Source organism: Sander vitreus, chromosome 11 (genome assembly GCF_031162955.1).
Source record: "Sander vitreus isolate 19-12246 chromosome 11, sanVit1, whole genome shotgun sequence".
Taxonomy (NCBI): Eukaryota; Metazoa; Chordata; class Actinopteri; order Perciformes; family Percidae; genus Sander; species Sander vitreus.
The window spans coordinates 23,755,157-23,768,120 of record NC_135865.1 but is presented as its reverse complement, the minus strand read 5'-3'; the positions used below and the strand labels follow the sequence as shown (position 1 = coordinate 23,768,120).

General features: G+C 38.6%; 1 protein-coding gene across 1 annotated transcript in view; it reads left to right on the top strand.

Annotated features, from left to right (window-relative positions):
• The window catches only part of adcy5 (adenylate cyclase 5), an 83,023-nt gene extending 72,919 nt beyond the window's left edge, over positions 1-10,104 (top strand). The window contains exons 18-21 of the mRNA XM_078262425.1: positions 2,117-2,380; positions 3,901-4,105; positions 4,470-4,594; positions 8,195-10,104. Coding sequence (XP_078118551.1) covers positions 2,117-2,380; positions 3,901-4,105; positions 4,470-4,594; positions 8,195-8,323 — 723 coding nt within the window. The 3' untranslated portion in view covers positions 8,324-10,104. The remainder of the gene's footprint in view (positions 1-2,116; positions 2,381-3,900; positions 4,106-4,469; positions 4,595-8,194) is intronic.
• Positions 10,105-12,964: the final 2,860 nt, after the last annotated feature.

Here is a 12,964-nt window from a genome sequence, read left to right as displayed (position 1 = left end):
TTGCAAATTTTGTCCGACTGTGTGTCGCAGTTCAGCAGGAGCTCAGCAGGGTACGTGACAGCGGCCGGTGCTGCCTCGCCGCCCGGCGTGTCCTACTTCATAGACTCTGGCTCGCTGTGAGCTAGCTGGATCTCCGTCACGAGGGGAAGCCCGCGGCGCTCCATACCCGGGCAAAGTCACCGGTTCTGGGTTACTGGACTACAAAATGCAGAGGCCCTGATGGAGCTCCAGGGCCTGCAGCTAGCCGCGATTCATAGGATTGAAGGGACAGTAGCAGCTAACGAAACCCCTAATGTTCACAAAAATTAATTAAATTCAAATCGGACACCATTGTTAGTTTTGTAAGACCTTGGGGTATATGTTATATATAAGTGGCGTGACAAAAGTGTAGCAACGATCTTTTCCCATAGGATTAAATGGGACACATAACCTAGCTTGCAGCTCCGGACCTCCGTGGAGCCCCGAGCCCCGGTCATCCAGTAACTGAGAAACGGTGACTTTCACTGGGTATGGAGGTTGCCGTTTTCTCGTCAGACTGTGTGGAGCTCCTAAAGTCCGACACGTCTTATTAAATTTGCAATTAGCCATACATTTTTGTAAAACGGCCCATATTTGAGCTTTATATAGTGGATTTCTCGCTTAAAAAAGTCTCAGAAGTGAATTTAATATCGAAATAGCAGACAAACCATGTATACCTTTGCAGTGTTTGAAATATGAGACCTGTTGTCTCGTCTCCAATGTGTTTTGATGGGGTTCGCTCAAACCAATCAGCGCGCAGCTCATCTAAATATTCATGAGCATACCATATTTGGAAGAAAAGCTCTTGTTCCAAATAGAGCCATATTCACAAGGTAGTTAAGGGCCTAATAAAATAGCATTCGGACAATTTTCAGCCCAACCAATGTTACATACCCTATTAGACCGTAAGGAACAGTCTAAAATACCCTATATAATCATTCTATCACCCCTTTAAGAAAGCTTCTTCCCTCATCTTGGCCCGTTTGTTGCACAGTGGGTTTCCATCTGTCTTTCTAAAAGCTGAAACATGTTAGATAAAGAAATTGTTGCAATTATTGCACTGTATTATTGTCATATTGTCACCCAGCATCATGGCTGTACCAGCTACTAACAGGCCATACAGACAGATATGTCTTGGTTGTCAATCAACAAGAAAAGAATTGAGGCGTTACCAGAACCCTGGTGGGCGAGGCCATGCCAGCTCCAGTCCTCATCCCGTTCCAACAACCGTGCACGGAGCTTGGCATCGGTTTCAGTTCATTTAGGTTGACAAATAGATGCTGACAGAATCTAGAAAAAAAAAGGTCATCACTCAATGTCTGTCACCTGTGACACAAAATATTTATTTGAAAGACTAATCCACCCAAAATCTTTTTTGGAACACACTGAACATTATTATTAAGGTGCCTGGGTTCATTGGAATCTATTGTAACTGTCATGAATCCAAATGGACTCCACAGAGAAAAAGCAAGCTAAAAAACTTTTCGAAGCCTTTCAGGCCTACAGGGGGAGAGTGTTTGATACTCAAATTATTTTAAGATGTCTTAAGGGTTGTACCAGGGTTCTTTGACATCTCATGGAGGTGCCAAAGCAGGCTGAGCTGCCTGTGGTTGGTTGTCTAGTCAAGGGTACAATTAAGTTATTTATCTGAAAAACGTTGAGCTGCTGGAGGGGTCTTTATTTTCCAGCTCACTGATGTCACTGATGGTTAGAAGTCTAAGATTCTACAGCCACACTTTAGGAGGAGGATAAAAGTTTAAGTGGTGAATTGAATTTAAATATTGGCCAGAGGGTGGTGTCAGGGTAACCATGAATAGAGATAACAGTGTCAGTAGTAGTAATTGCAGCACCCTCATTGACAGTACAACTCATAATCATATCCTCTGGATTATTTTGTTCCAATCCATCTCTAAAATGTCAAGATATTTCATTGGATGATTGAGCTGCCGGTAGTGCTGCATGAAAAGTCATGGCGTTCTCTGGGGACAATGAATATCTGTATCAAAATTTCATAGCAATCTGTCCATTAGTAGTTGAGATATTTCACTCAACAGTATTGTTTTTTTCCTGTTTAATTTCTGTACTGAACCCCCTACAGGCCACAGAGGAGAAGGAGGAGATGGAGGAGCTTCAGGCTTATAACCGCCGTCTACTCCACAACATCCTGCCCAAAGACGTGGCCGCCCACTTCTTGCAGCGCGAACGACGCAACGACGAGCTCTACTACCAGTCGTGTGAGTGCGTGGCTGTCATGTTCGCCTCCATCAGCAACTTCTCAGAGTTCTACGTGGAGCTGGAGGGCAACAACGAGGGAGTGGAGTGTCTGCGGCTGCTCAACGAGATCATCGCTGACTTTGATGAGGTGAGATGTGAACACATCCAACTGAAAGCTGTCTGCTTTTGTGAGTGAGGATGTAAATCTGTGGCCTCCACTGTGGGGATCTACTGTTGTCACTGGTGCTCTATGAGACTGTAGTTCCCAGTAAAATAACGGCTAGGTTGGTTTCCATCTGGTTTAGAGACACTTTATGCATGCATCTGGAGTCATGTTTGTTACCACCTGATAAAGTTTAAGTCCAATATTCACTCTCCTTTCATGTCTTGTGAAGTCTGTGTACGTTATGCGCTGGCGCTACCCTAGCTGGCTATGTACTCCGGTAAGAGAGTCGCTGCAACCTTTGGTTTCAGTTCAACAGATTTATTGACATCCAATTCCAGCAGGTGAATACAGTGCTTGTTGCTTGCGATAGTATGTGTTTGTGTGTGGGTGTGGTTTTCTGTAAAATGAGGAAATACAGAATATGTAAATATAATCTGTACATAACGAATGCACATATATTATATAGATTAAAGAGAAATAAGCAACAATCACTCTGCAATATACATAATTGCCATGCAATAAATAGTGCTATGCAAACAACCAAACAATACTGGATAGTAATGGAAATTAACACAATCCAATGTAGTAAAGAGTACAGGTTATTGTGCAGTTACATCTAAGACTAGACTAGCAGCGCGAAAGGCACGGTGAAATGCGTTTCAACAATTAAACCAGCAACACCATCGCGAGTGCAACAGCTGAACTAATCCTCCGCAGGATTGTTGTAATTAACGAATATACAACACTGTACTAACATGCATCCATGAATCAAAGTATCAACTATTGTTTCTGAATGATATATTTTGCAGTAAGTTCCTAGCATTACAGTAGACATGCTATCCTGAACTATAGAGAAATACTGTCATGTTAATCATGTTAACTACACAAACAAAGATACATGCAACGCCAGCATGGACATAAAATTGTGCACTTAGTTCTCAATAACGCACACGGTAACACAACAGAAGCTTTATACAAGTAACGTGCAACTTTAGGAGCAGCTGTACTCATGTCCGCAGCAAACTACAAAAGGAAATGGCGAAGTTGCGCATGTGTGCAAATGCGTGAGTCCAAAGAGTGACGTAGGCTCATCAGTCCAGCAGGGAGTTTTCCACGTCTGGTTTGGTCTCCACCGACTCCTGAGGAAAATAGCTGGCTCTTTAGCTGCTAAATGTTCCACTTTGTTCACCAGCTAGTCTCCATCCTCTGCAGTTTGATCAATATTAGGCAATATGAATGTGAAAAAATATTGACTAGATGCAGATTTCAGGATTAAAACTCTAGGACTATTTTTAAAAAGAATTGTATATCACTTTGCTACTAATAAATTACAGAGGAAATTAAATATGAATAGGAGCTTTGTTAGACTTGGAGCTCAAATAATACTGTTATCAACTTAAAATTGGATTCAATAAATATATAACTTTATAACATTTTAACACATTTAACATTATCTTTATAACATTTCACTAAAATTGTATTTTATATGATTGATGGATTAGATCATCAGTGAGGACCAATTCCGTCAGCTGGAGAAGATCAAGACCATCGGCTCCACCTACATGGCGGCCTCCGGCCTCAACGACTCCACATACGACAAGGTCGGGCGCTCGCACATCCGAGCCCTGGCTGACTATGCGATGAGGCTGATGGACCAAATGAAATACATCAATGAACACTCCTTTAACAACTTCAAGATGCAAATAGGTGAGCTGCAGAAAAGAAAGAAGGGTGCTACTGTTGCTCAGGGATTTTGTACATCTGACAGGGAAACCGTTATTGACTGGAACTCAAATGACGGCAACTGTTACTCTCAGAAGATTAATTAAGTTAAGAGTTACATTTCCAAACTGGTGTACAGTATGTTTATTTTGTGAGAGAAAAGCTCTAAAGGAACCTGACACAATAGTTTTGTAAAAAACGTTGAATAAATTGGGGGCGCCCTGGTAGCTCACCTGGTTGAGCGTGCGCCCCATGTACCAAGGCTCAGTCCTTACTGCACATGCAAGTCCAGCTGGTTTAGTAGGTATTAAGTTTCATCTTTTTTTTCCCCATTTGTTTAATTTCTTAGGTCTCAACATTGGCCCTGTGGTTGCCGGGGTGATCGGGGCCAGGAAGCCTCAGTACGACATCTGGGGGAACACAGTGAATGTGGCGAGTCGCATGGACAGCACAGGTGTACCAGAGAGGATCCAGGTGAAGTGTGACACTGCACTGCCAAAATATTCTCTGAACATGCCATTTGAGAGCTGTAAAATAAAATGTAGCTTTTCCCAAAATAAGTAATTTAGATGATTTTAGAATAGATAGTTAGATAATGTTACTTGACAATTGAAATCCTATCACTTAATTAATAAAGATAGTAGTCAACCGTTGTCCCAGAGCCATGAGCTTGGTGACAGTAAACAGGTCCTGCCACCTATCAAAGCAATCCTTAACAACTGTCCCTCAAAGTTAAACTTTATTAGTCATAAAAATGGCATTTTCTCAATATTAACTGTCATATCCTTTTTTGTCTGAAACAAATCAAAAACATTAAAAACAATTGATACAAACTCAGTCCTTAGACAGAAGATTAACTCAGTTTAGGAAAAGAAATAAAAAAAAAAAACTAAAATGATTCAATAAAGCAGGATTTGCAGAGCTCATCACTGTTGTTAGTTTTGTTTTGCCATCTTGGATTTAGCTCCAAGCTATTCTGGTCAAAAATGAGAAATTCATCTGATGTGCATAAACTCTGCAAAAACTGCCCTTCAGACATGGCTGACGGCTGGATTTAGAAAAAAGGTTTATTCAAGATAATGAAAAATGTTAATTAAAAACGGCCATATTGGTTTTGCTCTATCAGATGTGAAATCATTAAAGCTTAATAACTCTTTGAACACAGATGGAACCGTTTAATTTCATCTCATCCGTCTCCACTGCACCTTCTGAAAACCATTTACGCAGGAGCAAATATGCTCCACTGCTTCCTAATGAACATGAAAGTGAAAAAGCAACAGCACACTATGATTGTGACTGCGATTTAATCCATTTGTGGACGTTAATATTCGGTATTCACATACAGACAAGCCGAAAAAAAAAAAAAAGAGTTGAAAGGGGCTTTTATACAGTATGTAATTTATGTTTGTCAACCATGCAGAATGACAGATGAAGCATAAATAAAAATATATATTTTTAACTTGCACTGTATTTTTTTTTTTACTTTGTAGGTGAAAAGGGACAAATATGATAAAGAACACTTATAGTTTATTCCTCACATTTCTTTCTGCCTTGTTAGTGTATAACCAGTAAAAAAAACTGTAAAACTAATATTTCAAGATATTACCACTAGAGACTTGTACATTTCTATTAGCACCTGTGTCAGTTTATTTCCTGAATATGGGTTTCTGGCAGCTTTACATTTTGGTGAATTGAAAAAAATAATGGCTCAGACTTGTAGCTCAATTTGTGGTGGTGACAAAGGACACCATGTATTTAATGTATAGACAACACAGTAAGCGTAGATTTGGTGATTTGCAGGTCAAACTATGTCCAGATGTCTAAGTTAAAACTGGGTTAAATTTGACTGGAAAAGAAAGTTTCCCAGACATCAAGGTTACATATAACAAATGTTCCTACAGCCTTTCAGGGACCATATTTCAAAGTATACTTATCACCTGCTTCACACCAACATTTTGTTTTTTTAATGCAGTTGAAGCAATGGTTTTATAAGTAAATCACTAGATCAACGCTGATGGGAGTCATTAGGTGCTAAACAAAGACAAACTAGAAAATGCATTTATAAGTAAATCACTAGATCAACGCTGATGGGAGTCATTAGGTGCTAAACAAAGACAAACTAGAAAATGCATTTCCTGCAGAAAATGCTTGTGAAAGCTGAAAAGCTAAATTGCTAAACTGGATTACTGGCATAATTGCGTAAGAAGAAGGTGAAGTAGTAAAAATAGTTGGAAAAGTGGGAATGGTTGTAATTAGTATGAATTTAATATTGAAATGTTTAATTATACCAATAATGTATTACAAAAGTGGAATATTTTAAATTAAAAAAAAAAGAAAAGTCATAGTATATACCATGCCGAAAAGTCATAGTATAGGTATGTCGAAAAAAGTGATAAAAAGTAAATAATATACTATAATAGTATAGTGTGTCTAAAATAGTAATATTATAGTATGCAGGGTTTTTCCTGGCTCAGAATGGGCCTTTGAGGGGACACATATTGCGGTTGGTTCTAATACATTTTCAGGCACACATTTATAGTGAAAATGTCTTAATTTGCTGGTGGCAGGTAACAATTAAAAATTTTAAATATAATGGAATATAATGCAGTAAGAGAAGGGTCATAGTATAGTATGTCATTTTATAGTATATTGGAAAAAAAAGTCATAGTATAGTATGTTTAAAAAAGTAATAAAAGTCAATATAGTATGTCAAAAAAAGTCAATATAGTATGTCATAAAAAGTCATGGTATAGTATGTCAAAAAAGTCATGAAAAAGTCAAAGTATAGTATGTCGAAAAAGTATGTCAAAAATAGTAAAAAAAAATATATTGAAAAAAAGTCATATCATAATATGTTGAATAAAGTGATAATAAGTCATAGTATAGTATGTCGAAAAAAGTGATAAAGAAAAGTCCTAGTATAGTATGTCGGAAAAAAGTGATGAAAAAGTCATAGTATGGTTAGTCTGAAAGAACAACTCCACACTAATAGGTCAAGTCCTGACTGGGAATCAATCCAAGTGTCACTGTCTGCAGTGCCTACTTGCTGTTGCTAGTTGAAATATTGCTGCCCCATAGCCACTGTGACACTAATAGAAAATGTGATTAAAAAAAAGTCTTAGTATAGTGTTTCAAAAATCGTCATTGAAAAGTAATTGTATATCATGGTTAAAAAAGTAGTGGTCGCCTGGGTGTCTCAGTTGGTAGAGCGCATACCCATATAAAGAGATTTATTCCTCGGTGCAGAGGTCCCGGGTTCAATTCCAACCTTTGGCGGTTTTCCTGCATGTCTTCCCCCTCTCTCTCTCCCCTTTCATATAGACTACCAAAAAAGTATCTTTAAAAAAAGTCATATATTCTAAAAAAGTGATAAAAAGTATATGGAAAAAGTCATTGTATAATATTTTTTTAAAAAGTCAATATAGGTGGTATAGTGGTAGAGCAGGCGCACATACTGTATACTGAGAGGTTTATGCCTCGACGCATAGGTCCAGGGTTCGAATCCGACCTGTAACAATTTCCTGCATGTCTTCCCCCTCTCTCTCACCTAGCTGTCCTATCAAAATAAAGATGGAAAAAGCCCAAAAAATTATCTTTAAAAAAAAAGTTATGTATAGTTTGTCGAGAAAACTGATTAAAAAAAAAAGACATAGTATAGACCTTTCCAATGGAATTCCATTGCTAGGCAACAGCCTGGCCCTTGTTAACTTCCTGTCAGTTAATGCCATTCACATACACTGCAACAGGAAATCAACTTGGTCCATTTAGAATGTTTATGTTTACATCTGTGAAAAGGTCTGTCAAAAATAGTCATGTAGAAGAAAGTCTGGAAGAACATGCAAACTCCACACAAAAAAGGCCAGCCCAGACTGGGAATAGATCCAAGGGTCAGAGTCTGCAGTGCCTTCTTGCTGGTGCTAGTTGGAACAGTGCTAACCACTGAGCCACCGTGCCACCAAATAAAGCATGCTGAATCAGCATTCACACAAATAATAATAAATGCATAGAAAAGTGGTTAATATGAACCACAAATAAGCCGTTCTACTCACTGTCCCTTCCTCCCTCTGTCCTCAGGTGACTGCAGACATGTACCAGGTACTGAGCTCCTATAACTACACACTGGAATACAGAGGTTTGGTCACTGTCAAAGGCAAGGGAGAGATGATGACCTATTTTCTCACCAGTGGACCACCAAGCAGTTAACCTCAACTAAGTGACAAATAGACACACCAGGGTAGGCGCCTTAACTCCGCCTCTGAAATAAGGAGCAGGCCCATGGACCTCTGATAGCTTACGGCGGACTGAGACTGACTGAAGCGTCCCTTCTCACAGCGCCAATCCTTTCTTGAACCTACTGAGGCCACAACGAGGACGGATGAGAAAATGCATCCCAAAGCTCAGCCTGCCGAGGAGAGTATGAGTGGGAAAGGCCTAGCTAGCCTGAGTCTGCCATTGAGACCAAAGATGTCCAATCAGTGCATAAAGACAGATGTTGCCAGCTGTGTGAGTCTAGGTCCTAAAGGAAGAATGTTTTCGAAGAAATTTTATTTGCTTCAATCCGCCAGATTCTTAAAGGGTTTTGGGACAAACCTGCAGCAGGACATGACCTACATGCCACATCCTCTCTTTCTTTCTGCCTTTCTCCTGCTGAAGTGTATATGTACATGTAAAACAGACAGTTTTATGTGTATGTATATGATTTTATGTACTGTATGTTAAACACATTTTGTCCATGTTGTCGTGGTATAGATGCAAATCTCTCAAGTATGGACACTCAGCCACCACCGCAGCACTATCCGTCCTTGAATATCTGATCACGTCAGTAATTAACAGACTGACGGAGGAGTCGCCGTAAGTTGTGTCTTATCGGGGAAGAGGGCATCTCACAAGCAAAAATGTCCCTCAGAGACAAAATAGAGAGAAAACGCTCCACAGTGTTTACAGAAAGCTCCTCGTCAGACGTATAAAGTTACAAACTCACACTACAGTATCAACAGCATACACACCGACAAAACACAAAGGATGTCACTGAAGAGCTTTTTCTTATCTTCGTCATTTTGTATTTTGACTTCAGAACACCAAACCGTATCAGATATTTTAAGATTCTATATTTTGTACATTAATATATTAGAGAGCTATCTATAAACACCAATGTGTATTCAGATGTACATACTGTATCACTCTCATGTTGGGATTTCAGAAGTCCTCGCTGGTTGTTGCCTCTTAGCATGGCACCACAACTAATGTACCATTTAGCTTCAGCAGATCCATGCTCCTGAATGCCTGTTTTTCTCGCTCTTTTCACCGAAATTGAGCATGACCGATCTGCAGGAAGTTAACCGTTTGCTAATAAGATTGCGTTACTGATTATTTTAGTCAAACTGAGTGGGTGCGCACTTTTAATGACAGACTAGAGGACGTGAATGCATCTGTCTTTTTGCACTCCATTGCTTTCAGCCGTCCACTGCTTTCTGTATCGCTCCACAACTACTTCTTGCTTGCTCAATCAGATGGTACGACCCAATGAATGTCCAATGATCTCCGATGAGGCCTTTAATACAAACTCTATACTGACGACGGTGATGATGCTCATCCTGTGGACAGGGACAGACAAGCCCATGTGGAAATGTGCCCTTTTATCTGCCTTTTTTTTCTTTTCTTTTTTTTTTCTTATCAGAGCACTTTCTTCAGTATTACGGCGTTATTTAACATGTCATCAAACAAACGGTCTTTAACCTTCTGGTTTCATTGATTTAAGTGATTTCTCATTATTGTATGTTATGTTGTGTATCTTATGTTATCACCAACACTACAGCTGGTTCTGTTTGTCTTGGCAGAGTACAGTAATCAGTAAATGTCCAGACAATGTCAAGTTTTTACTTGAGAATATTGAGGATAGGATATAGCAAATTTGAGACGGAAACGATAAAGTTAACACAATTCAATATTTTAATTTGTCAACAAATCTTATGAAAAAAACAAAAAGTGTTTTGAGAGAGATTGACTGACTTCCCTACTCTGATGCTACACACTGTGCCCTCAGCCCCGAGCCTATTTGTTCCTTGTGAAGACATACACCTTTAAAACACTGTAAACACTGTCGTTTAGCAAACGTTACAGGAGCAAATAAAGCATTTGTTAGGACTATTTGTGTATTTAATACGCATTTTGTGCACTACATTAGTTGACTCAAAATGAACTACAGTAAATGGAGCTTTGACTGTGCCACTGGAAAAAGTATTGACTTTTACAGTGTTTAATTAGAATCCATTAATAAATTGATAATAAATCTGAATAAAAAATAGGCACAATGAAGTCTTGAGTAAATAAAAAATAATGAAAAAGATAATTAAACATTAAAAGATAATTAAAACCCACAGGGCAACTGCTGGAGCTCTGGCCAATCAGAGCTCATGCTGCTGCTCTGTGGGTTAGACTTCAAATGTTTTTTTAGGTGACACTGCACATTACTTTAAATGAATCCCAAAATGGAAACAAATGTATAAATGGAATTACAAACGTTCAATTTAAGAGGATTTTTAAATTAATTAGTTGGTTCCATTTAAAAAATGTAATCATTTGTTGATTTAAAGTCAACTTTGTTTTACTTAGTTCTATAATTCAGAATTGAAATGCAAATATAATTAAACAAGTTATAATAGCTTTTTTTTAAATTGATGAACAATGGAGTTCTATGATAAAGATATATCAGGGTTTTACTACACAGGCAATACTTGTTAGTATGATCAATTCATTGATGATTTTGGTCTTTTCATGGGATAAATGAAAATATATATTGCCACCATTAAATTGCTTTTAGTTTCCTGTTTGAAAAGAAAAAGAGAAACTTAGTCCATGTGTGTGCTGCTTTGAGCCTGCAGAATGAAATGAACCTTGCACTGGTCCACTTGGGTGGTTTCTGTTGTGTTTATGTAGCGTACTGCTGGAACCATTATCTTCAAACACCACTACTACAACTTTAAGTTTCATGCCATTTGACTCATAGAATGCAGTGCCATTTTACGCCCCTGTGAACCCCTTTTTCTACCGTTTATTGTGCAGAAATGTGCCATTAGAAAACACAAGAGGTTGGAGAGAAGGGATCAGAGATGAGGGGTGAAGCTATGAGGTGTCTTGAGTGGATAATTTTTTAGGTTTAAAGAGTAGGAGAAGCTCACCTCCTCTTAATTTCTACAGCTGAGGATCCTCATGATGATAACAAGACAATATTGACAACAGAGGCAAAACCATGGTTTGTTTTTGTTATGCAAAACACTATGCTCTTTTACAGCCCAATAAACTGCTGAGATGTTTTACAGGTACTACATCATTTCTTCTGGATACTTTTCTGCATAGTCTGCCTGTGTTGTCAGCCTAATTAATGGGTTTAGATGAATGCCTGTTTAATTCGTGCATGCTGCTGTCTCAGCATAATCTTATAGTAGCAAAGCTAAAGGTTTTGCATAAAAGCTAGTATTTTATCGATTACAAAAGTTCATGGCCAAAAGTATGTGGACATCCTGAGGTTTGGGCCTTTGGATCGAATTCAGGGAACTCTTTATGCTGCAGCACAAAGGGATATGTTAGACCATGTTGTGCTTCCAACTTTCTTGCAGCTGTTTAGGAAAGACCCTTTCCTGTTTCAACATGACAATGCCTCTGTGCTCAAAGCCAGGTCCATAATTAGTTTTAAATGATATACTTAACAATCACATATGAATGTAGAGCTCAGATGTCCTTACTTTTGGCCGTATAGAATCTATAGTGGAAGTAAAATGCTTTCGGTGAGAAACTATCCCCCTTTTAAAGCTGTCTAATGCACCAGTGTTTAAAACCCCTCAGCTGGCATTGTGCTGAACTTTTTGATTCTTTAACATGTTCACCAACAGGTGGCAGCAGCACTACATCACTTGGTTTGTACACGGGGTCCTTTGTCTTCTTTTCATCATGATTACTGTTTATATATGATGAAAGAGAGGGAAGCAAAAATGCTAATCTGCTGATTAGCACCCTGAGTGTTACTTCATCCATTACAGCTTTAATATCTTTATTTATATAGAAGTCAAATCACTGGTCATGACATTAGGAATGAATAAAGGTCTTGGTTAATAGTTAATTCAATAATATGTAATATTTGCTAGACGGTAATTTAAATTAAATTCTCTCCATTTAAATAGAGCATCTTAAGATAAAGGATTTCAGGAATGGTCTATAATGGGGTAAAAGGCTGCTGTACTGCAGCCAGTAACCACAGTACAGGCTTTTCTAAGTGGAAGTCAAGCACATGATGGAGCAAACAAAGTCCTCAGACTTAATGATTTTGAACTTTTTGAATAGCCAACCTGCAAGCCCCTGACTGTGTGAGCTCTGCCACAAAAACATTATTACCACTGACATTTACTTGTAGCATGTTAAGTTGAAATTGTGCTTCAAGTAGCAATTCACACCTGCAGGACCTATTTGTTACTAAAATCCACGTAATTCCTGCGCCGGAAAAAATACATATTCGTTCTCCATTACTCTCCATCTGGAGGAAATTGCTGTTCCTTATGATGAGGCGCCCACAATAACAATTACGATCAAATTTATAATACCACCATTTTATGTGAAATAAAAAGTGCTTCCAGAGAAGTTTTTCAGCTGCCTCTCGATCATGAGGGAATCTGTTGCATGTCATGTTGTTGCTCTAGAAGAAAATGACTTTGGGGACAGGGAGGGGGAATTAAAGCTGAAACTCCACTGCTCCTTTATCATATGCTGGAGGCTCCAGCCTCCAAGGTTAGGTAAATGTTTATTTTAAATTATAAAGGTCTTGGATCCAATACCCCTTTATATATGGAATTC